The following is a 25,170-nucleotide window of genomic DNA, read 5'->3' on the forward strand; positions in this document are numbered from 1 at the left end:
ACCACTGTAGTGTACACACCAGCATGAACAACCACACTGTGAAATACTGCAGCATGCCGTCAAAAAAAATTTACTGCATGAATACAAAAGATGCTTTTCACAAGTCCTACACATATACAATGGAGCTGTGAGCTCAATGAATAGCCAAGTAGGAATACGAAAAGTTTCAGGTTTGCAGAAAAGGTGAACAAGACAATATATAGTGTTGCAAAACAATATATTTTAAAGGTAGGGAAGAAGACACTTTGAAAAGAGAGACATCATTCCCTTGACATTTTATCTGAACACGTGAATTTCCCTGAAAATCCTTAAATATAAGTACTGTAATACATAAAGGTTGCAAGAAAAAACAAAGTTTAATAATGTAATATACTGTATGTCTTCGGCTATCGGAAGCCTGCTGAACTGGATATTTGGGTTATCCGGCCAAATATGCATCTGGATAATTTTCTGGCAAAACTTCTCCATATATGGACAGAAATCCAGATAACTGAAGATTAGGTAAAGTAAATTTTAAAGAACTATGCATTTCAAGATCTACATTATCAAACAAGACAATGAACTACAATAAATTGAGCTGAAGTTTTCATTTTAAATTATATTTTTGATTTACAGTGTGTGTGGAAATTTGAGTAATGTTGCTGTGGTACAAAAATTTAAATATGTTAAATTTTGGACTTTCCTGGTAAGAATTCTGCTTATCCAGATGTCAGGTTTATCCAGTGAAGGGGGGGGGGGGGGTGTCCTTCCCATATAGTCCGAATAAGTGTGTTTAGACAGTATATATTACAAGAAGGATATTTTATCCAAACACAAAGTTGTTGGACAACTATAAACTGCCGACTCACCTAAAAGATGGTTGTAATTTTCGTCGACTGAAAACTGAATAGAAAATGATTATCTCTCCAACGTTACTTGAGATATTCCGTAGCATCCTTTGTGAAGGCGAGCAAATGATGGCGGTGTTTGTTGTCTAGGATCAGGCGGGTAATGGGGTCCTTGATCCCCAACGTAGACATATGGAAGACGAAGAACCCAATAAGCTGATGCAGAGAGCTTCACTGGTAGAGAGCTGCATGGCTGAGGTATGTAGCGTGGGCAGGGGTCTGGACCAGGCTGGACTTGAGGGCTCAGGGTTACATTGACTGGGGCTTTTGGTGTCACCACATGAAGACGCATCAACTGTCCACCACTGCGGCTACACCACAAATAATTGACTTTTTATATGGTGTAAACTAATTGCTAGTTTTTTATATAAAACACCAGATTTTGTATTTATAAGGTAAATATTGTACTGTACTCAGGTTTTCCTAAATTAAAAAAATGTATACGAGCTAGCCAAATTATTTTTCGTGAATAACAGCAAAGTACTGAAAAAAAATACAAATTCCAATGTCACTATAATAAATTATACATACCCACATGGACATGGGAAGTACAGTGGCATATCAGCATTAGCAATCTTTGTTGCATTGTCTTTCACTAAACCAGAGGGAGAGGCCTTTAGGTGGCGGTCAGGCGTCGCCATCATGAACCTATGACCACGGATGCATTCATATTCAACCCCAAGAAATATTTTCACACTGAATTCGTGGATATCTATAAAAGAATTTTAAAATACATTATTAAATAATTAATGCCATTTTTCACGTGGTATTCAGCAAATAAGGTATTTTATTTGCTGAATACAAATAGTAGTCAGCAAATAAGGTATTTTATTATGCAGAAAAAGCAAATAGTAAGGGAAAAAATTGAAATACATGAGCAAGTTCTTACACTGAAGCTACATTTGACAGTGCTGAGTGAAAACATTTATATTTAATAATAGTTTTTATATCAAATGATTAAATGTTTGCTTTTCTATTTTAATATCACACCAATGAGACCACAGCCAATATATAAATCTTAAGCAATTATTTATACCAATTTACAGTTTCTTGAAGCTATATATGCACTTCCTTTTTGGTGTACATTCTAACTGTATTGTTTCACCTTATGATCAATATTTCTTTCAAAACTATTGCAAAATACCCATCCCCCACATATTAACAGACCTGGCTATGGTACCAAAATACCCATCCCCCACATATTAACAGACCTGGCTATGGTACCAAAATACCCATCCCCCACATATTAACAGACCTGGCTATGGTACCAAAATACCCATCCCCCACATATTAACAGACCTGGCTATGGTACCAAAATACCCATCCCCCACATATTAACAGACCTGGCTATGGTACTAAAGGGCACAAGATCTTATTATCAACTGGCTTCAGGTATGCACATGCACAGATGAAGCATAACACAACCTGACTTCTGGATACTAAAAAGAGGAAGCATAAATCCTATTCAAACCATCTACAATGATTCACAATATCATAATGAAGACTTGCCATGCAGTGGAAAGAATTGAACATTATGCAGTACCAATATTTCATGAAAAAACATGCAGAAGGCACTAAACTACATGTCAGTTCCTGTCATGACCCATCTGAGGAAATATATTACTGTGTCAATCATTATGCAAACTTGATATGGATAATATGCACACATCAAGAGCACAAATTACTGCAAGACAACATGAATAAGGTACAAGTGGTTAAATAAGTGCCCACTAAAATGCCAACTCCAACAAATAGTCTCTCGCTGTTGGAGATAAAAAGCTTGTTAGGCTCATCAAAAGCCCCCAAAGACCAATGGCTGACCTTATCCAGGATGAAACCCCATAACATTTACCAAACTTTCATATACCTATTCACTTTTAAATGAATAGAAACATCAGTGGTAAGGAAACATACCCAAGCATCTCTCCCTGCTCGAGATAATGGTGGAAATTGCATACCACAGAAACTGAACAGATGGAGAAGGTGGCAAGTAAATGATTTGGAGTTTGATAAGAATCCAAAGGTGGATATTACAATTAAATTTATCCCTAGAAGCCTATATATAAACAGGAAAGCATTAGTAGCTTAGATAAAGGTAACAGACATTATACTGTACTAGTATCTGGAATCTAAATAAGGAATCATTCAGAACAATTCTTGTATTGTTCTGAACTGCCCAAATATTTATACACGAACTATAAGAGCAGTCTTAAAGCATGCAACTTCTGCATGGAACACACGTCCCGAAAAGCACAAAAAGAAACTAGAGGTGGTCCTCAGATATACAATAAAGTTTGTTCCAAAACTAAGAGTTCTTATCTGTGAGGTGAGGACAAGCTTAAAAAGTCAACTTAGAGAAGCAAGATAAGTGTATGAAAGTTTTCCTTCAGTATGCAAGTGGTCAAGAAATGGAATAAACAGAAAAAAATAACAAAATAAAGGCTAACTTAATACAGAATTTTAAAAGCAGATATGGCAAAGCATTTCAAAGTTGGAAGTAGTTGCACCAGCATGAAATCTACATAAATTTAAGAGACTCACCTCCTACTTTGTTTTTCTTGTTTTTGAGAAGCAGTGCCTTTTTACCGAGGGTATCTGCAATGGCTGGCCACTTGTCTCTGTCTTCTATTTTTACAGTTACATCCCATGGTAGGAGAAAATTAGTCCCCGGCAAGAAACCTGGTTGCTCACAGATTCCTAAAAAGCAAGAACATAGATACCTTCATAATTTGTGTTCTAGCTAAAAAAAATACAAATTGGGCATCGAACGTAGTGAAATGCTTATTGCAGACTATTTCTATATGATCCACCAATGACTTATCTACCAGGCTCTCAGGATTGTTATCCCTTTAGTGACAGAGTTTTGCAAGAAGTGCTGTCACTAACAGTATCTAGGGAAGTGAGAATGGCAACTCTAATGAAAGCAAGCACCAAGAGTGCTTGCTATAGTGTAAAGGAACAAAATCATAACAAAATTACACCTACAAGCTAAAATGAAAATTACAAAGAATGGCAAATATTGCTGTGTAAACTACTTTTAGTAGACCAAAACATAACACAAGAAGTGACATGACTGAAGTACTGTATACTAATGGACAAAAGACTATAACAAAGGGAGATATAAATCAAGTTTTAAATACAGAGTAACACGAAACAATGGATATAAACTGGATAAATTTAGATTAAGAGAGACCTGGGATAAATAATGATTGGAAATAGGGGAAAATAGATTTATGAAACAAATTACTTGGTAACATTGTAGATATGGGATCACTGGATCCCATTTCTATGAGATCTGCCTTATCAAAGGTATATATAAATGAGTTTAGGCGGATGTAAATAGGAGCTACCTTGCATGGATCAATAGGCCTTCTGCAGTTTTATTTATTCTTGTTATTAAGTTCATAAAAGAATATAAGAATAAGGAAATGCAGAAGGCCTATCTACCTCAGAACTCTTATTTAGCTTACTCAATAAAGTCCTGTGAAGCGATCTATGGTGTCCCTTTCTCTCCAGTCGCATGCAAGTTCCAATCAGCAACCAAGCACGAATACATTTACAGTGGAACCTCTATTAACGAGTGGCTCTATTAACGAGTTTTTCCAGTAACGAGCAAGCCACTCGCAGCAAATTTGTCTCTATTGACGAGCTCGCCTCTATTAACGAGTGAAACCACATGGCGCTTCCTAGCGTCTCGCGGGTTCTCGCAAATTCTCGGACGCCTCCGACGCCAGTGTTGTTGTTGTATCTCACACGACAAGCATCCCTCTGGATTTATTTGAGCTTTTCTTTGGGTTTTTAGTGGTTTTGCGACTACAATTTGTAACAAACGATGTCTCCAAAGAAGCTGCTTGCTAAAGATAGTGTTGTCAAGAGGAAGAAAGACACAATTACTGTGGATTTAAAGAAGGAAATTATAGCAAAGCATGAGTGTGGTGTCTGTGTGATTGATCTCACAAGGAAGTATGGCAGGTCCTCATCAACAATTTACACCATTAGTAAGGGAATGAGGAGGTAAGGGAGGATGCTGCCTCTTAAACTGAGATCAGGGAAGTGTTTGGAATGTTTGAAAAGGTGAACGCATTCTTGGAAAAGCTGCCCTGATAAAGCAGTGACAACCCGGTGTGTGAAAATGTTTAATTAATTTATCACTTTGTGATACTGTAACACTTTATGAAAGTGTTATCACTTTCGCAGGTATATGTCGCTTGAACATAACACACTTTTTTTCTCTTGAATGTTCCCAAACACCGCGCTCAAGCGTCATTTGAGCAAATATTTCTATAAAATCCAATTCTTATCCGATTGACTTGGGGATTGTATACAAGTTTGCCATGAAATTTCCGTTTTCTTTAATAACCACATTGCCTATTTGAGAAAACGGCATTGTATTGTATCTTCGGGGTAAGACTATTATATTGTTGACACAACGAGTGTAATCAACGTAGTTTTTTATTTGGTGCTGGTCTAACGCATCCTTGTGTGACATTTGAAATGAAATTTGGGTGAAATTCCCAAGAAGAGAGAGTCCGCCTGACTCAGAGGTGGATTCTCCTTCCACACCATAACCCCTCTCCTCCTTCCCACCTCTCCATTGTCTCCCTCAAGCCAGCAACTACTCTTCATAAGGTAAAGTAAATATTAAAACACTACAACAAAACATTTATATTTACATGTGCAGTATTATATTTACATAAAAAAAAGTCATACAAGTATGGATGTTTTTGGGAGTGGAACGGATTAAATTTATTTCCTTTATTTTAAATGGGGAAATTTGTTTCCAAAGACGAGTTTTCCAGGTAACGAGCTCGGTGCCAGAACGGATTAAACTCGTTAATAGAGGTTCCACTGTACTATATTAGGCCTCAGTGTGTACTGTACAGTATTAGGCCTAGGAAGATTAGGTTAGGTTGTCTTTGCAACATAAATACAATACCTTTTCCAGTTTGTCCAATTTCAATAGTACTGATTTCTACTTTCTAATTATCCCATCAAGTCATATGTATTATGGTCCTCATCATTACTATCAGTACAGGTACAGTACTAAGTAAACAGAAGGACTACTGCACCCTCGGAGAGGGGTCAGTAGTTTGACCTTCGGAGGGCCTCTCAATATAAGCCTAATATGTATGTATGTGTGTGTACTCACCTAATTGTGCTTGCAGGGGTTGAGCTTTGGCTCTTTGGTCCCGCCTCTCAACCGTCAATCAACTGATGTACAGATTCCTGAGCCTACTGGGCTCTATCATATCTACATTTGAAACTGTGTATGTAGTCAGCCTCCACCACATCACTTCCTAGTGCATTCCATTTACTAACTACTCTGACACTGAAAAAGTTCTTTCTAACATCTCTGTGGCTCATTTGGGTACTCAGCTTCCACCTGTGTCCCCTTGTTCGCGTCCCACCAGTGTTGAATAGTTCATTATTGTTTACCCGGTTGATTCCCCTGAGGATTTTGTAGGTTGTGATCATGTGATCATGTGTGTGTGCACACATGTGTGTGTGTATATATACTGTATATATATATATATACACACATATACACACACACACACACTGGCTGCCTGTCCCCCAGACAAAATGAATTAATATAAATAAATTAATCAGTTAAATAAAAAACTGGTAATGAATGAAGAAATATGCAGATTGAACTACTGAAACTCATTCTTGATTGTCTAAGATGGTATTTCACTAATTTTGAGATTTTCAACACAACACAGCCTGGAATGCATGAATACAAAGTCTAACAAACCAGCATTATGAGAATAGAGAGAAGAAGGGCCGAGGCAACACAGAGACCAGGATGACCATCTAGGCAGCAGTCCAGGAGGGGAAGCAGTGTGAAGCATCCCAGGCAGGTATTCTGTTGTTGATGCTTGCCGTATTATTCCACGATCTGTTACAAATAATTTTATAAGCTCCTCATTTATAATTAATTGTTCAAAGTGTTAGACTAGTAAGCCTTTTTGCCAATAGAGAAGTTAAAATATTTACTTTCTTTCAAAATGACTCCTCCACTTTTATATGTACCATGCTACTTGCTCTAAATTTCTGGCTGTGTTCATAATCTACACAAGAAGTATTCTTACACCATATTCTTACTCAATTTGACAACAGTACAAGAATGTAAACAATGTAAACCATATAATGTAGTTTTAAGTATGCAAAATGGATTGATTGCAAAAATGAAAAAACCCAGTATCCTAAAAAGTATTTTAATCTTCTACAAAAAAACTAAAAAATTAGATTAATATTGGTGTAAAGAAGTTATGGAATATTCTACTAGTATTTCTCACATTCTGTGGGAGTATATACCGATTAAAATCTTAAATTTGATCTCCTTATATAATGGATATCCATCACGGGAACCTGATTTAACAGCTTTTCAATCTAATCGCCAGTCTTCTCCACAGACCAACAACTAAAACCTATTTTTAAGTCTGACTCCATTACTTTCTCTCTAGAGTTGAATAAAACTGCATCAATAGAATTGTGTTATGAATATGCTTTACTGGATTTGTACTGCTGTAAGACAGTGGTCAATGCAGTTGGTTCACAACTAAAAGGTGCCAGGTTTGATTCCTGTGTAGATCGGAGACGAGTGTGAACACTTCCTTACACCTGCTGCAGTATTCACACAGTAGTAAATAAGTACCTGGGAGTTAGTCAACTTTTGTTGGTTGTATCCTAGGAAATATACCATAATAAGACTGACAGGCTTTCTGTTTCTGACATTCAGATACCATCTCCTACAGTTATGCTCTTTTGTAAACATTTTAATAACCATAATGAGATCAATATTAAAGAAGATATAGTACATACTCTCTTTTTTCCCCACACTCAGAAAATCTTCATTTCTCCAGAAATAACAGGTTATTTTGTACTTGACTAAACAAAAATTGAATAAGTGCCCTACCTTTTGTAATGGCCTTTGAGTCATCCTTTGTGAGGGTGATGACAACCTGGGAGCCCATGTGAGTTTGATCTCCTGTCATACGTGCTGCAGCTGTCCCAGTAGCATTGTTCATACTCCCACTCAGTCCCGTTCCAACCAGACTGAGGCCTGGAGTATGAGGGGTTCCGGAGTTCAGTTGCTCACGAGTATTACAATTCACCGTACTAGGACTATCAATCTCCATCTCGTCATCTTCTGATCCATCAACTTTGGCAGCTGTAAAAAATATAAATGCTTTGTCTATCATATAAACATATCGTATTCTCAATAATATTTAATACTTGTCTTGATTAATCACTGTAAAGAAACAAAAATGTGTTAATTTTACTGTACTGCATTTAAGTGAACAGATTTTCTTTAGTAAGCTGAACATTGTTTTGTATCAAGTCTTCTGATGCCTAAATGTAAGTATACCTCGACATATATGTTATGACTACCAGTCACTCATAAACCTGATGTCCAGTTGATGAGTGATAGTCACTTTAGAGTAATATCTTCTACGTAATATTAAGAGTCTACCTTTATAGGTGCCTAACCCCGGTCAATGGCAGACAAGGAATACCCCCAAATACAAGGGGGGGGGTCTCCTTAAGCCATTGCTCTCTGTGCCTCTCTGAGGGGGGGGGGCCAGGTTCCTGCTCTGGTCCCGGTAGGCAGGACTCCATTGACTGAAGCCCCAGATTAATATAGAGCACAACAGTCCTATGGCTCCAGGGAGCCAGAGGGGCTCCCACAGAAATGAAAATCATTCCACATATCAGCTGAATAAGGAAAGATATGCTAGACTTCAATATGAAGTTAGACAAATATGTTGATGATTTAAAGGATGAAAATATTTTCTTTATCCATATGTAGTACATGCAGAGTTTGTCAAGTTATAGAACACACATCAACATAGCACATTCATCTTAACAGTCTGCTTCTGAGTTAGAAAACAACAAATTAAAATTAACATCTGATAACCTAAAAGAGTATTTCATGAAATTGTTTCTGACCTTTGGCATTGGTGACACTAGGTATGAATGTAGGGAAAGGTATAGATTCCAGTCGGATACAGCATGATTCAGCCAAATGCTGATAGAAGGTGTAATTTGCAGCCTTAACTGAGAAAGAGTCTTCACGTTGACCTTGCCGTCGCCCACAGTTGCAAAAACTGATGTACATCACACCAGAATTGTGGATCATAACAGGAAGCGAGCTGAAAATAAAATATACATAATGAAAACCGCTTGTCATTCTGAAATAATGTTAAGCTCATACAACAAATGATACCTAACAAAACTCAGACTCATCCTTCTCTTAACCCTTTCACATTTTTGTCCCCTTACCAATTTTGGCCGCTACCAGTGTCTTGGGCCAAGTGCAAAACCCTTAGCAATATTTTAATTCCAATGCATCCTGCAAGGTTACTATGCATGGTAAAGTGTTCACTTTGGTATAATTTTTTAGCTAAAGAGTTGTATTTTATTTCCTAGGCTGCTCTTGTGATTATACCCTGCAACATACCAAGGTGCTAGAAAAAAAAAGGCATTGAATGTAATGAAACGCCATTTTCTGGGAGAGACCCAGAGGCTCCCCAGAGATAACCCCCGAAAGATGCATGAATTAAAGTTACCCGTATGAGTTTTTACTAAATCAACCACGTCCATCAGTCACATTACACAGGTCAATTAAATTGTATTTTTATATGTTGTACATTTATTTGATTAATTATTAAGCATCTCCTTAATCACTGCACTGTGCAACGCACCTTGAGGCTCTCGACGGGTGGTGCACAACGCGCCTCAGGGATCTTATAGGTATTGCATATCATTCAAAACTCCCGTGGCTACACGCGGTTCACTTCAGCTTCCTCAGGGCTCTCCTAAACAGACGCCATTTTTTTTAAATCGTGGGCAACATTCTCAGGTGTGAAGGCCTCAGTACTGAGTGAGCAACCAAGGCTGGTGCACATAGCATGAGCTAACAGCATTGCTGTTCAGCTTTTGACCACAGCATCGCCTAAAATTTTCTAAATATGCATGTATCTGGTATTATTTAGCCATGATAGTATTACAGCAGAGCCTGACTGTGACAAAGACTGTGTACAATGTTCAGATATCAGAATAAATGCTGTTCCAAGATGTTCACAGCGCTAGCCACAGCACACTGCCATTATTTCGTTCATCTAAAATACTTCAAACGATTTCTCATGCTCCTTTACAAAATAAATATGTGGAAAATTATTCATTAACATGATTTAGCGACCAGGATTCTGATAATAGCAGGATTGTGGTGAGAATTAGCAATGTGAATTAGCAGTGGGAGGAGTATTGTTGGTGAGGGAGGGAGGGAGAGGTGGCATTGGCTGTTGGCTGGTGTGTGGAAACATGTTTAACATGAAACATGTTGTCTGGAATCACCATACCAGCTTAGTGGTTCGCTATGGTGAACACAAAAGTAGATACTTATGTGTGTGTGTATAGAGTGTAATAATAGCAAAAGGCTTATGTTGGGAGGAGCCATTTAGGTGAGGGAGTGAATTGAGGCTGTTGCCTGCTGTGTGACGTGTCATGCAGTGGCCACTATTCTGTTTGGACAATATACCAGCTTATTTGTATAGTTATGGTGAATAAAACATGTAGATACTTATATATAACGTGTGTATACAGTATAGTGTAATAAAACCACAAACAGTACTGTGGGAAAAGTAATGTTGGTGAGTTAACTGTTGAAGGAGTGAGGGAGGGCTGGCTGGGTGTGGCAGCCCACTCTTGTTTTTTGGGCTCACCATACCAACTTAGTGGTTCGCTATGGTGAACACACACATGTAAATAGGTATATACAATGTGTGTGTGTATATAGTGTAATAACAGCAAAAACACTGTTTGATTGATCGTAGAATATATTATACATGTCGCATATATGAACCCCATAATTTTGAGCATAGCGATGTTCCACACATTGAACTATATAAATTCCACAAATTACACACCTTTGAATAATATTACAGCATAAAACCAGAGAACAAACGAATGAGAAACATCAAAATAATTGTGAAACATTATACTGTATTCGCAGCAACTGCCGCCCCACGGGGTGGCGGGGCCTAGTGACCTTGAGTGCTCCACCGCTCAGCGCCCATAATTTGCTCAACTTCTCAGCTGCATCACTACTAAAGTATGTCTCATACAATTTTTTTATTTTTTTTAAGTTTCTCATGATCAGAGACTGTGTTTTAACAATATAAGAGAAAATAGTTTTTTTGGAAAGAGTTTATTTTTGGCGCACAACTGGTGTGTCATACTTTAATGCAGAGCAGTGCAGTGTTTAACATAATAAAATAAATCTTGACTAAAGAGTCAAAAACTTTAAATTAGCTTACCCGATATCTTGATACTGAATTTGGTCACGGGGTAAATACTTAAAGAATGCTGCTGCACTTGATAGTCTTGTTTTGCCAAGGACGACAAATAACATCGGCTGCTAACTTACTTATCAATGCAAAAAATGTACAGTATATTCCAGTGTCTTCTTACCTATCATCATTCGTATCATTAGGAGTCCTGTGTCTTGGATGCTTGCATGTATTGCCTGTCAGCGATAATGTCTCACAACCCATGCGGCCATCTTGCCATATTCGTTCACAAGCTTCCTCTAGCTGTGTTACATACTCCTCATACATTGGTCCACGAGCTTGTGCACTAAGTACATTTTGGGCCAAATCCAGCTGTAATTCAGAAATGTGTAGAGGTTATTTAATATATCCAGTATCTGTTTACTGTCTAATAACCATAAGCACTAAAGTCTAGGTACTGAACATGAAACATAACATCATAATCTTCACCACACTCTTACTCTTATCTCTGTTAAGATAACATTATTCTGTACAGTATACTTACAGAAATGTTTATTACATTATTATAACAATAATTAAATCTTCTACACACAAAAGTATGGAGATAATAACACGGAGACAGACTTACTCAGACACTGCTTAATATTTGTTCTCCCACTTATAAGTCTTGCTACTTTATATTTGGCATAGGGCTATCTACTCCCATGCCCACCAAATATTTCTTTAAGTTATATATTCATATAAAAGTACAGCATTACTTGAATCTAAATACTGTATGGGAAAATAATTTGTTTTCATAAATCATTACTGTTCAACTTATAAATTCCAGCATTTATCCATCAATTATCATTACCCTTTTTCCCATTGCTCAAGCATGGAAGAACTTTCTGCCATAGCAAGGTTAACATTAGAATCTTAATCAGCTGAAACTAGATACATACTGCATTCATGTTAAATACATTTTATAAAACTTATACGTACTTGATTCAGCTCGCACCCGAAAAAGCTTGCACCTAAGCAAGACAACCCCCAATAAATCATTGCCTTATCAAAGTGCTGTACAGATATGTACACTATTTTTTTTTATACATTTGCACTTGTATTACCCAGTAAATTTATTTAGTTGAATCGAAGATATGTTAGCTTCCAACTAACCTTCTCTTGATGATGCATCTGTGTATAGTGGGGAGGAAGGCCATCCTTGTAAGCAGAAACCGCTAGAGGCAATACCTTGGCGCACCGTGCATCACTGAACCGAACTTCAGTCTCTACGAGGTTTTGTAAACTACCTAAAATCTAGAAAAATATGATAGTGAATTTAACATTTCCAAATGAAGGCAACATATTTCTAAATGATCATATTTCCATAAAAAAAACAGCATTGAATGTAATGAAATGGCATTTCCTGGGTGAGACCCAGAGGCTCCCCAGAGTTATACTGGGCTGATGTGTATATATTAGACCATGACAACAGTTAATCGATGGAGTTCCACGCCTACAGGGGACCAGCACTTGAGCCTGGCTCTAGTGCTGGTCCCCTGCTGGTTGGGATTTCTACCTTCCTGGGTGCCTGACCTGGTAGATGGCAGATATAGACTGCTTCCAACTACACGGGGATGTCTATAGGGCATTGTTCCTCGTGCCACTCTGAGGAGGCCAGGTTCTGGCACTGGTCTTCTGGTAGGCCCCATCGATTGACTGTTGCCGTGGTCTAATAAATACACATCAGCCAGGAATAGCTCTGAGGAGCTGAACCACAGAAAATGAGCAAATTTAAATTTTTCTTAAGATTATATATATTTCAAAACATTCATCAATATTAACTCTACAAATTAAATCTGTTATAATATTTATCACTTTCAATTTCTTTAAAATGGACAAAATTAAAATATACCCATTATAAAAACTTGCCTGTTTTACTTTTGTGTCTTTCTCTGGGGACTGTGCCATGAAAAATGTGTACACCCTATTTACAGCATCAAACCAAACATTAGCCCGAGGTACCTGCAACCCATGAGATATCTTTATCAACTACAGTATTAAACATTTATTTTAATACAACAATAACAAAAGTTATACAATTATAAGAACCTTGGAATTAAATTTTGTTTTATAAAAATCTGTTGTAATTACCTACCAGCATCAAAATTTAAAACAATACAGCGTATAAATTATGATATTGAACCGAGGCAACTCCAAAACCATACAATGAACATACAGTAATACTTCACTGGACTTCCATTATAGGGTTATTCTAGTTACTGAATTACAATATACAAGTTGTTAAGAGGGACTAATCTGGAAGACGGCAGCACCGCACGTCTCATGGGGAAAGAAGGAAATTGCATAATGGGAAGGGGAGCTACTGAGAGGACTACCAGAAAGGGGCCTTTCATTACCTTCATTACCTGATTTCTGGGTTAACTTCCTCAGTAGCCCATGGAGTTTACTCAATTGTGCCTTGGAATGGAGGATGTTTTTGCTAAAAGAACAAAGCCAGAAAATGGCTGCGAGACAAAAGAAGTAAGCTGAAAACCAGGGTACAGAAAGAAGTACGAGCGAGCTATCTCGCTCAAATACTTGATAAAATTAATCTATTATAGGTGCAAACTATAACACCTACCTGGAAAAATACTGGCCCAGAGTGTCTTCCTACATTGTCATCAAATCCTTTCCCTAATGCTTGGTCTATGTGTTGTTGTAGGAATACATTGAAGCGGTGCTCTGTAAACAAATCAGTCATAATTATCTAGAATACAGCAAAACACATGTGTGTATCACACAGAAAATAAAGGACTTTCCATGAGATCCATCAAAATACAGTAGTTAGAAGTCTTACCTAAATTTCGTTTTCGTTCTGTGGCCACTCCTGCCAAGATAGATGCACTTAATGCATCTGCGCTAGTAGTATCCGAGAGTGTGGAATGAGACGAGTTAGAGTCCCATCCACTGCCAGAAGCCAAACCACCACCCATACCCCTGCCGCCTCTGTTGCTTCCACCTTCAATGAGGAGAGTTTTGCTGCCTGATCCTAGGGTCAGCTGATTCAGGTCACCAATGAAGCCTTCTGTTCATAAATAAAAATAAATATTGTAACTATATATTTGTCAACTGCATCTGAATAAAGGTTTTCCTTGTCCACCTGTACCAAGCATATCTTAATACAAACAATATGAAATATTCCATAAAACTCAATTCCTGACTATCTTATGATAAAAATATGAAATGTCCTTAAAAATTTATCCTTCTACCACATACAGTACTTGGGGTGGACTGGTAGAGCAAAAGTCTCGCTTCATGCGAGACTTTGGACCCGAGAGTCTGTTATTTTCTCTTGTTGTTTAACTTTCTTTCAATAATTCAATCTCAATTTGCAAACATAACTTTAATACTACAGTGCTTAATTCCATTAGGCTGGCTACCCAACTCACAAATCTGAAAATGAAGAACTGACAATGTTTTGGTTTGTCCTGGACCAATATTAATTCGTGTAATGAAAACGAGTGGTAGAGAGAGAATTCTTAACTTAAGAGGGCGAGATGAAGGTGAGAGCGAGATGAGGGTAAGAATGAAAGAAAACATAGGTAACAGTCCATTCTTCAGTCATATTATTAAATCATCTCTACTAGGCTGTTTTGACTTTACCCATGGGAAGAGAGGAAGAGGGAGGGGGGGGGGGGGCCGGAGGATTGAAGTACCATTTGGGCTAAGCTATTTCCAGGGTGAGAGGCATGTATGATGATCTAGTCATTCCCCTATCATTCACTTAGAAGGTTTCGGTAATAAACTGGTCATACCTAATTAGAGAGTACAGTAGATAAGTGCAGTACTGTACTATACTATATGTGTATTTTTGGAAAAGCCACCCAGTGGCTTTCTTAAGCCATTTCGCTGAGATTGCTCCTAGCTACTAGGTTACACCAGTTGTGGAAGTTCTGTTTGACCTACCGGGGACCAGATCCAGAATTTGGCCTGTGTCACAGGCAGAGAGAGCAAGTGACATTCAGCCACTCCACTGGGAAAGCATCTAGAAAGTCAGTGAAGCATAACAGACAACTGCGAGGTTCACAGAAAATGAAGCCTCAAATCTGCCAAACAACTCCCCAAAACAATTTAAAATAACAATATTTAAAACTATCTTGCACTTGTTAGCCCAAGCCCCCCCCCCCTCCCCCATGTCAACCATTTCAGGTCAGTTTTGTTGCTGTAGTGCTTCTTGGTCACCATCAGAAGTGGGAAGTCCCCATGTTTCTAAACTAAGTAATTACCTAAGTGTAATTACCTAAGTGTAGTTACAGGATGAGAGCTACGCTCGTGGTGTCCCGTCTTCCCAGCACTCTTTGTCCTATAACGCTTTGAAACTACTGACGGTCTTGGCCTCCACCACCTTCTCACTTAACTTGTTCCAACCGTCTACCACTCTATTTGCGAAGGTGAATTTTCTTATATTTCTTCAGCATCTGTGTTTGTGCTGTGCCATCCATAGACTTTGTCTTGTGGAAGCCATTTGCTTGGGTATTGTTTAAATTTTTTGGTATTTACTTCAAAAGCATGTTTTCTATCTCACTAGTTGTGTGGACTTGGCTCATTTAATGCTTGTGGATGCAAGAGCTCAGGGTTCCCTTCCCTGGGCACTCAGTAGCACTTTCCCCACACAGTGTATGGTGGCCACTGTGTGGTTTGGACACAATACCAGCTTAGTTGTATAGTTATGATGAATAAAACATGTAGATACATATACATAACGTGTGTAAATAGTGTAATAAAAACAATAACAGTACAGTGGGAGGAGGAATGTTGGTGAGTAAGGTGTTGGAGGAGTGAGGGAGGGCTGGCTGGGTGTGGTAGCTCTCACTCGCAGAGTTCTGAGTGTGTCGATGGTGAATATATGTAGTGTGATAGTGTATAGTGTGTAAATATGTTGTAAATATACATAAATGAACATGAAACATTGGAAATATGAGCAATATATGTGGACAGATTTGTGACATGTAACAAAGTGTCTTGGGACAGTAGGAATGTTCTACTGCCATAATATTGTGTATGTATTCATTATACATAGGACTGGCAAGAAAAAACAAAACAAATGTATTTGGAAATGTACACAAAAAATTAACAAAAAATTATATGTGGCAACCCATGCATGTTGAAGTTGGTGCGCGACCTGCTCAAGGAGTCTACGCCACGGGCGACCACCAAATCGTGACATCACGTGCCATTTTCCGGACCCCCATTGTGGCCAAAGTAAGTACAATTTCATTTTTTTTCTTTTTTTTTTGCATATCTGATCAGGGAATGGTTTTAACATTTTTAAAAACAAAAAAAAATCCCAAGAATTTATTTCCTGCGCACGGTGGGAGCCTGAATATTTGGAGCCCGAACAGCACAGTGGTTAATAAATTATCATAAAATATTATAGCTTAATATCACTAGTCATTGCTCCTATCCCTCACCCACATTCAACATAAGCACTCACCAAGATGTTCTTGCGGGGTTTGGGCTTAAGCTCTTTGGTTCCGCCTCTCAACGCTCAATTAACTCGTGTACAGATTCCTTCCTAAGTATATTGTACATACTATACCTTGTGAAGAGCAGAGTTTTTGAAGAGTATTACTGATGAGAGATGATGCAGGAACCTCTTCCTGGCTCTCCTCCATAATGTAAACATATGCCTGGTTGTTGGGCAATGCAAAGAGTGAATTTGCACTGTAAGAAGAGAGATTTACTTGTCATTTTTATTATTCAAAATTTACTAGCTTCTTAAGTGCCTTTTCCAACATTCATATAATAATTTGTTTGATTTAACTGAAAAGGTTACAAATTAAAATTATTATAATCCCTCTATGCCCATAACAATTCTACAAGTAATAAGAGGCAATGGACAAGTATTACAAATTCCAGCTATTAATACTGTATTCCAAAGGCAGGTATTCAATTAATAGTGAAATTATATACTGCACATGTCATTTAACAGTAATTCCAAAAAGGAGGCCAAGTCACTAATTAAGACACCTCAAGATTTTGGCAACATCACACCAGCAGACTGTCTTCTTGAGGTTATCTCGAGATGATTTCGGGGCTTTAGTGTCCCCGCGGCCCGGTCCTCGACTAGGCCTCCACTCCCCAGAAAGCAGCCCGTAGCAGCTGTCTAACTCCCAGGTACTTATTTACTGCTAGGTAACAGGGGCATAAGGGTGAAAGAAACATTCCTTGTTTTCTTTTGGGGAAGTTCTGTTTCTCTGTTCAGTCTTGGGTTTGCAATTTCCTACCAAGTGAGTTTTGTTTTGGAACGCTTATCTTTCTGGGTGCCTAACCCCGGTCGATGGCAGACACGGAATGCTCCCAAATACAATGGCCTATTTCCTTAGGATATTGCTCACTGTGTCTCTCTGAAGGGGGCCAGGTTCTGGCTCGTGGTCCTTGGTAGGCAGAACTCCATTGACTGAAGCCCCAGACTAATACAGCGTATATCAGTCCAATAGCTCCAGGGAGCCGAAAGGACTCTCCACAGAAATGGTAGCAGAATTTTAGCAAGCCTAAGCAAGCCAAGCCACCCAGCCTGAGGGTGGACTATATACACTACTCAACACTTTCGCGCTCTGGGCGCACGACCTCCCCACTACCCCGGGTGGGTTTGGGTATTCCATAGGGCCTTGCGGTAATTCTGAAAAGTGTATACTCTTTTCAACTTTGTCACCTCAATTCTCGTCCTAGGATTTGCAATTTGGTATCATTGTGTTCGCAATAGAATTCTCTACAGAACTAAATTCATTTAAACTCCAAAAGCCTGGCTTACCACCCGCAGCAAACAGAGAAAGTGAGAGCGAGTAACTCGGGAGCGCGCAAGAGTGATAAAATGTGTACACTCTTTTCACTTTGGTCATCTCAATTCTCGTCCTAGGCCTTTCGTTTTGGTATCAATGTGTTCGCAATAGAATTCCCAACAGGAGTAGATGCATATAATGTAAAAAAAATGCAGTGCGCTCCACCCGCCGACAAGAGGAAAGAGAGAGCTGCGCCACCCCAAGGCTCTTCTCATTACATTCGAGAGCGCAGTAATACTGAAGTGTATACTCTTTTCAACTTTGTCACCTCAATTCTCATCCTAGGATTTTCAATTTGGCATCATTGTGTTCGCAATAGAATTCTCTACAGGACTAAATGCATATAAAGCCCAAAAGCCCTGCGAGAAAGTGAGAGCGTGTTACCCAGGAGCATGCAAGAGCAATAAAATGTGTACACTCTCTTCACTTTGGACATCCCAATTCTCGTCCTAGGTCTTTCATTTTGGTATCATTATGTTTGCAAAAGAATTCCCTACAGGAGAATATGCAAATATAAAGTCCAAAAGCCCGGCGTACCACCCACAGCATACAGAAACAGTCACGGAGCGTTACCCCAGTGAGCGCTAATAAAGAGCAATAAAATGGGTATACTCTTTTCAACTTTGTTACTTCAATTCTGATCCTAGGTCTTTCATTTTGGTATCAATGTATTCACAATGAAATTCCCTGCAGGAGTTTATGCATATAATGTCCAAAAACCACGATAAGACCTTCCCAAAAACGCCGCTATGTTGCCGAACCGAGGACTCGATGCCGAGTCCTTACCGAACTTCCCTCTATTTAACGAAGGACTCAATGCCGAGTTGTCGAGGAGCGAAAGTGTTAAAAGTAGATTTTCCATATTCTACAATGCCAGCCATTCACAATAACATGCACTATATTAAAAACAAGTCACACCTAATATTGGTAATAACTCTGCTTTTCCGGAGAAGACGATAAATTTGATCTTCAAGGGCAAGTTCCAAATTGCGAAGGGGGCCCGGTACATTGGAATTCCTTGAGGTCCTCTGTGCACCTGACCTGTCGATTTAATAATTTCAAATTAGCTGTACAGTACATGGAAAATCACTCATTGTAAGTAATAAAATGCCCTTTTCTGGAGGACCCCCAGTAGCTCCCCGAGCTTATTAACAATGGCTTTATCAAGATGAAAATAAATAACAATAAATAAATAATAACAAGTAATAATAATAAATAATAATAATAGTAATAATAAATAAATAATAAATAGTAATAATAAAAAATAATAATAATAATAATACTGTACTAGTAATAATAATACTACACAGAGTAATCACACTAATGTGATGTGTCAATGGTCATGGCCTAGTTCACTAGGGCATGTGGGTGAGAACACCCACCACATAGGTTCGAATCCCTCATCACGGCTCCTAAGAATTTTCTCAATAATAATAATAATAATAATAATAATAATAATAATAATAATAAATAATAATAATAATAATAATAATTTTTATTTAAGTAAAAGCACATACATATTGTACATTCCTCTCAATGTTTGCTGATGATGCAAAAATTATGAGAAGAATCAAGACAGATGAAGATAAACAGACTACAGGACGACCTGGACAAACTGGAGGAATGTCCTAGAAAATGGCTACTAAAGTTTAAATCAGGAAAGTGTAATGTAATGAAATTAGGTGAAGGGAGTAGAAGGTACCATCTGGGAGGTGAAATCCTGCAAGAGTCAAATAGAGAAAGATTTAAGGGTTGATATCACATTGATCCTGTCCCCAGAAGCCCACATCAAAAGGATACCATCAGCTGCATATGCTAGATTGGCCAACATAAGAACTGCCTTTAGAAACCTGTGTAAGGAGTCATTTAGAACCTTTAGCTCCTTTTTTTTTTTTTTTTTTTTTTGAGGGGAAAAAAAGGTTGACTGACAGTTGAGAGACGGGCCAAAAGAGCCAGAGCTCAACTCCCGCAAGCACAACTAGGTCAATACAACCAGTTGACTCACTTGCTGGCACTGCAACCCAGCACTAGGTGGCAACACCTGTCCTGAACACACAGGGATGGCCCAAAAGATACTGAATGACCAACTCAGAAAGGAGCATTTTATCTACATTCACTGCCTTATTTCTGAGCCCAGGACATTTGGTCTTCCTTTAGGCAAAATCACCATGGTTACCTGACAGATATGCAATATGACCAGCACATATGCTCATAAAGCACTAGACCCAAAGTGTGCACATTAGTCCAAAGAGAAGCTGGCCAATTCATCTGACAGAATATAGCTTAGCACTCCACCATACTGACTTCATCCCTCCCTAATTTCCTTTTATATTCCCTACCTAATTCCCTTGTGTATCCCACAGATTTGATAAAATCCTTACAGTCAAAACATTGTCTACAAATAAAGTTTACTCTCATTTTGTTGTTTCTTTCCTAACATAATGTTTTCCACTATCCTTTCATCTTGTTTCTTAGCCTTTATTATTATCACTGGTAGTTTGATAAACATTGATCAATTCAAATACAGTACACTCCTTTTGTCACAATCTATAATGTGAAAAACTAGATAGAACATGCAAATTAGAAAGCCTTCTGAATTACCTTTGTCCAGATATATTATCCTGAGATTTAATCTGTATGGGCAATAGCCTTGATGAGAAGATGAAGAGAACACGAGGTGCACATAAACGACCAAATGAGACCCAGTTATTGCTGATACCAGGCACTTGTCTTAGCACTTCAGCAAGGTAGTTTTGAGCTTTAGATCTGGAAAACAAAAATACGAATGGTCATAGGCAGTTTCAATATCGTATTATATCGATATTGCAATATCGTATACAATATTGTATTGCAGCAATTACATCACAATACACTAGCATATGTAAAATATTATATATCATCATTAACTTTGCTGAATTCTTGTTAACACACATTACATATGATAGATGACAGCACTCTTGAAGAAAACAAATTAGCTACATGGAGAATAATAAGTACAGAACAGTACAACCTCGATTCGATCTACCCTGATTCGGAGTATCTTCAGCTAGGGCGCACACTTTCAAGCTGGATTTACTCACCCGGTTCGACGAACTCTGGTTCACCGAAGCGAGGGATGAGCGGATTTGCTTATGATGTTAGGACAGAGTTCACAGACTGGTGGAAAACATTCCCATTCTATCACAGGTTACAATTAATAATCCCTTCATATGACAAGTTGGATTCACACAAGTGGGCCACACAACAAGTGAACCATATTAATCAAACACCAGCCAGAGTGGTCCACACAACACGTGAACCATATTAACCAAACACCAGCCAGAGTGGTCCACACAACACGTGAACCATATTAACCAAACACCAGCCAGAGTGGTCCACACAACAAGTGAACCATATTAACCAAACACCAGCCAGAGTGGTCCACACAACACGTGAACTATATTAACCAAACACCAGCCAAGGTGATCCACACAACACGTGAACCATATTAATCAAACACCAGCCAGAGTGGTCCACACAAGTGAACAACTGAGTTTCCATGATTTTCGTTCACCGATTTGTGGTACACATATCTTTGTAAATTAATTTAAAGATTGAAGTGTGAATAGCTAGCTACATTTGTTAAAATCTTCTTGTATACATTTTCTATGATGAAACAAGATAAGTGAAATAGCCACCCTCCCACCCACACCACCCCACCCAAATAGCCGGCGATTATCGAGGCGTAATCCAGGTCACGCAGGAGGCAAGCTGGTTGATACCTGGTTGATACCTGGTTGATGGGGTTCTGGGAGTTCTTCTACTCCCCAAGCCCGGCCCGAGGCCAGGCTCGACTTGTGAGAGTTTGGTCCACCAGGCTGTTGCTTGGAGCGGCCCGCAGGCCCACATACCCACCACAGCCCGGTTGGTCCGGCACTCCTTGGAGGAATAAATCTAGTTTCCTCTTGAAAATGTCCACGGTTGTTCCGGCAATATTTCTTATGCTTGCTGGGAGGACGTTGAACAACCGCGGACCTCTGATGTTTATACAGTGTTCTCTGATTGTGCCTATGGCACCTCTGCTCTTCATTGGTTCTATTCTACATTTTCTTCCATGTCGTTCACTCCAGTACGTTGTTATTTTACTGTGTAGATTTGGTACTTGGCCCTCCAGTATCTTCCAGGTGTATATTATTTGATATCTCTCTCGTCTTCTTTCTAGTGAGTACATTTGGAGGGCTTTGAGACGATCCCAATAATTTAGGTGCTTTATTGCGTCTATGCGTGCCGTATATGTTCTCTGTATTCCCTCTATTTCAGCAATCTCTCCTGCTTTGAAGGGGGAAGTGAGTACTGAGCAGTACTCAAGACGGGACAACACAAGTGCCTTGAAGAGTACAACCATTGTGATGGGATCCCTGGATTTGAAAGTTCTCGTAATCCATCCTATCATTTTTCTGGCTGTCGCAATATTTGCTTGGTTATGCTCCTTAAACGTTAGGTCGTCCGACATTATTATTCCCAAATCCTTTACATGCTGTTTTCCTACTATGGGTACATTTGATTGTGTTTTGTACTCTGTATTATGTTTAAGGTCCTCATTTTTACCGTACCTGAGTACCTGGAATTTATCACTGTTAAACATCATGTTATTTTCTGATGCCCAGTCGAAAACTTTATTAATATCAGCTTGAAGTTTTTCAATGTCCTCAGCCGAGGTAATTTTCATACTGATTTTTGTGTCATCTGCAAAGGATGATACGAAGCTGTGACTTGTATTTTTGTCTATATCTGATATGAGAATAAGGAAAAGCAGTGGTGCAAGGACTGTACCCTGAGGTACAGGGAGTTCTGTCCAACAATTCGTCTTTCAGTAGCATTTTTTTTTACCAGATAGGGTTTGTTTTGGGGGCGAATACCTTTCTGGGTGCCTGACCCAGCTGCAATGGTGAAAACAAGCTGCACAGTACCTTGCACCCCTACCAGTGACAAAAACTACCTCCTACCCAAAGACAAACAGTGGTGCATGAAACACCCCAGCTGACCAAGGGCGGGCAATTGCCGAGCACCAAAAGACTCCCATGGAGGTAGACTCCGGTAGGTGTACTTACAGGGCACTTAGGGAAGGCAACTCTAACCACAAGGCACAGCACTGGAAAATATTTAGAGCCAGAGTCGCACGACGGCCAGGTCTCACATCAGCCACAGAACTGGGAGGTGGATAGCAAAGGGGTCTTGAGCTCCCCCCTTTCCCCTCCCAGGGAGGGGGCAGCTGCGCAGACAGCGGTGTGGTGACGGTTGTGACGTCGTGCTCGTTTGCTCATTTTTAGTTGGGGAGTTCTGTCCAACAATTCGTCTTTCAGTAGCATTTTTTTTTACCAGATAGGGTTTGTTTTGGGGGCGAATACCTTTCTGGGTGCCTGACCCAGTCGATGGCAGACATAAAAGGCTTCTAACCATATGGATTTCTATAAACCATTGCGCCTCGTGTCTCTTTGAGGGGGAGGGCCAGGTTCTGGCTCGTGATTCCCGGTAGGTCTACGAACTCCATTCGCTAGACTGATGCCAGGGGTCTAATACATGCATATCAGCCCGGATAGCTCCATTTAGCCAAAGGGGCTCCCCCCCAGAAACAGACAACTTTGATAAAAAGAACAACGCCATCATTCAAGGTAAATAATATGCTGCATTTTAATGTCCCAAAATTATTGGTTTTGTGATTGATTGAGAGAGATTATAGCAATGCACCTATGAAAATCTCATTATGCATTGCAAACATATACTTTACAAACACATTGTCAGAATGTAACCCATTTATAGTAGGGAAGACTGCCTGTAGATATACCTGTTAAGCTTTCCAGTGGTTGTCAAGTGAATTTCAAATACAGAGCATATTAATCAGTATCTGTTTTTTTGCTAACCTGATTGTATCAAGAGTCCGGAAGAGATGAATATAACTAATGTCAAAAACATGAGTTGGGTGGCAGAGAAGGAGCAGATGACACACAGAAAAAAGCACCAGAAGACTTCGAGCATATCCCAGCTTTAGGCTTGACCATGCCATCAAGAAACCCTGTAATGGAGATATGCACAATGTTCAGTATATAGAATATTAAACTACAGTACTGTATGGTCATTATAAAGTATTGAACATAATGAGACTTTCCAGTGTGAGCTGGTAGCTTGATCAATCCTTTAGGTAACCTTCTGCCACTCCAAAGTCAGAGCATAAAGCTAGCTGGTGTCCCAGCTCTCGCTGTGTTGTCTGGGATCTAGTCATGGAAAATGAGAAGAGGGTAGCCCCCAATGATCTTAAGTCACATACAGATATTGACACCTGGTAGTGGTTGTGGATGATAGTGTATATAAATGAGCCTTTGCATCAAACATGCACTGACTTACTAGGAGTAAACTTGTGAATCTTGTATGGATAAAAATTATTCCACAAAATCTTGTTAATAATCCAGTATATTCAATGTACAATTTGTGCACTCATGCAAATTAAATTACAGGAATTACCAAAGGAACACTAACTGTTCTCTTAAAATAGTCCACACTAAAAGAAACTTGAGAGCTACCTTCTCCTGAAGCTGCTGGTGCATGACCTCCAAAGATGATATGAGAGTAGAAGTATCGTAAGCACCAGTTAAATGCAGGTAGATTGTTCTCCGACTCGGGTCATAATAACCTTCCACACCAGTCTGGGAGGTACGACAAAAGAGCTTAAAACAATTATATGCAGAAGGTCCTAACATATACTGTATTTCTTAAAGTTCTTCAAAATATAAAATCTGTACATTCCTTTCTCAACAACAAAATTTATTATATAAAAGTATTTTTATAATGCTATTTTATTTTAATTAATATTCATGGCAGCCATAACTATAAGGAACAGAACTTAAAAAGTAAACAAACCATAGTTTCAGAGTCAACAGCTAGAGGACGAGTCATACTCCTCTGGAATATTTTCCGCCCCACCATTAATTCAAGAGCTGTAGCTTTGCACCCGCCTGCATCCAGATTGCTTTTGCCAAAGATAGCCACCACCACAACCCGCTGCTTCCCTGTAAAATCTCTGAGCAAAGGAAAGATGTAAAGATAATTAAAATTTAAAAGAAATAATGACATACTGTACTATACAGTAGGTGGTTATCAGAAAAATGTGAATTCCTTCAGTTCATATAC

The 25,170-nt window shown here is 38.9% G+C and overlaps 1 protein-coding gene across 1 annotated transcript; it reads right to left on the reverse strand.

Annotated features, from left to right (window-relative positions):
• Nucleotides 1-200: 200 nt before the first annotated feature.
• LOC123757206 (nonsense-mediated mRNA decay factor SMG8) lies at nt 201-25,059 on the reverse strand. The gene is made up of 17 exons (XM_045740677.2): nt 24,901-25,059; nt 24,564-24,686; nt 23,907-24,058; nt 20,608-20,772; nt 18,925-19,047; nt 16,764-16,888; nt 14,022-14,249; nt 13,806-13,906; nt 13,094-13,186; nt 12,338-12,478; nt 11,364-11,554; nt 8,841-9,043; nt 7,807-8,061; nt 6,643-6,786; nt 3,429-3,584; nt 1,419-1,599; nt 201-1,198 (listed from the first exon to the last, which is right to left on the reverse strand). Exons 1-17 carry the CDS (start codon nt 24,964-24,966, stop codon nt 898-900), a joined length of 2,748 nt encoding a protein of 915 aa, XP_045596633.2. The 5' UTR covers nt 24,967-25,059; the 3' UTR covers nt 201-897.
• Between the last annotated feature and the right edge of the window lie 111 nt (nt 25,060-25,170).

The sequence above is a fragment of the Procambarus clarkii genome, chromosome 13, assembly GCF_040958095.1.
Source record: "Procambarus clarkii isolate CNS0578487 chromosome 13, FALCON_Pclarkii_2.0, whole genome shotgun sequence".
NCBI lineage: Eukaryota > Metazoa > Arthropoda > Malacostraca > Decapoda > Cambaridae > Procambarus > Procambarus clarkii.

Bases quoted from the DNA above. Each gene is read 5' to 3' on its own strand.
- LOC123757206 (XM_045740677.2), bottom strand. From the start codon at position 24,966: ATGGTGGGGCGGAAAATATTCCAGAGGAGTATGACTCGTCCTCTAGCT. The intron at 19,048-20,607 runs GTAATTCAGAAG...TTAAATCGACAG, and splicing joins GATAATATATCTGGACAAAG to GTCAGGTGCACAGAGGACCT. The intron at 1,199-1,418 runs GTATGTATAATT...TTTGTGGTGTAG, and splicing joins TACTTCCCATGTCCATGTGG to CCGCAGTGGTGGACAGTTGA.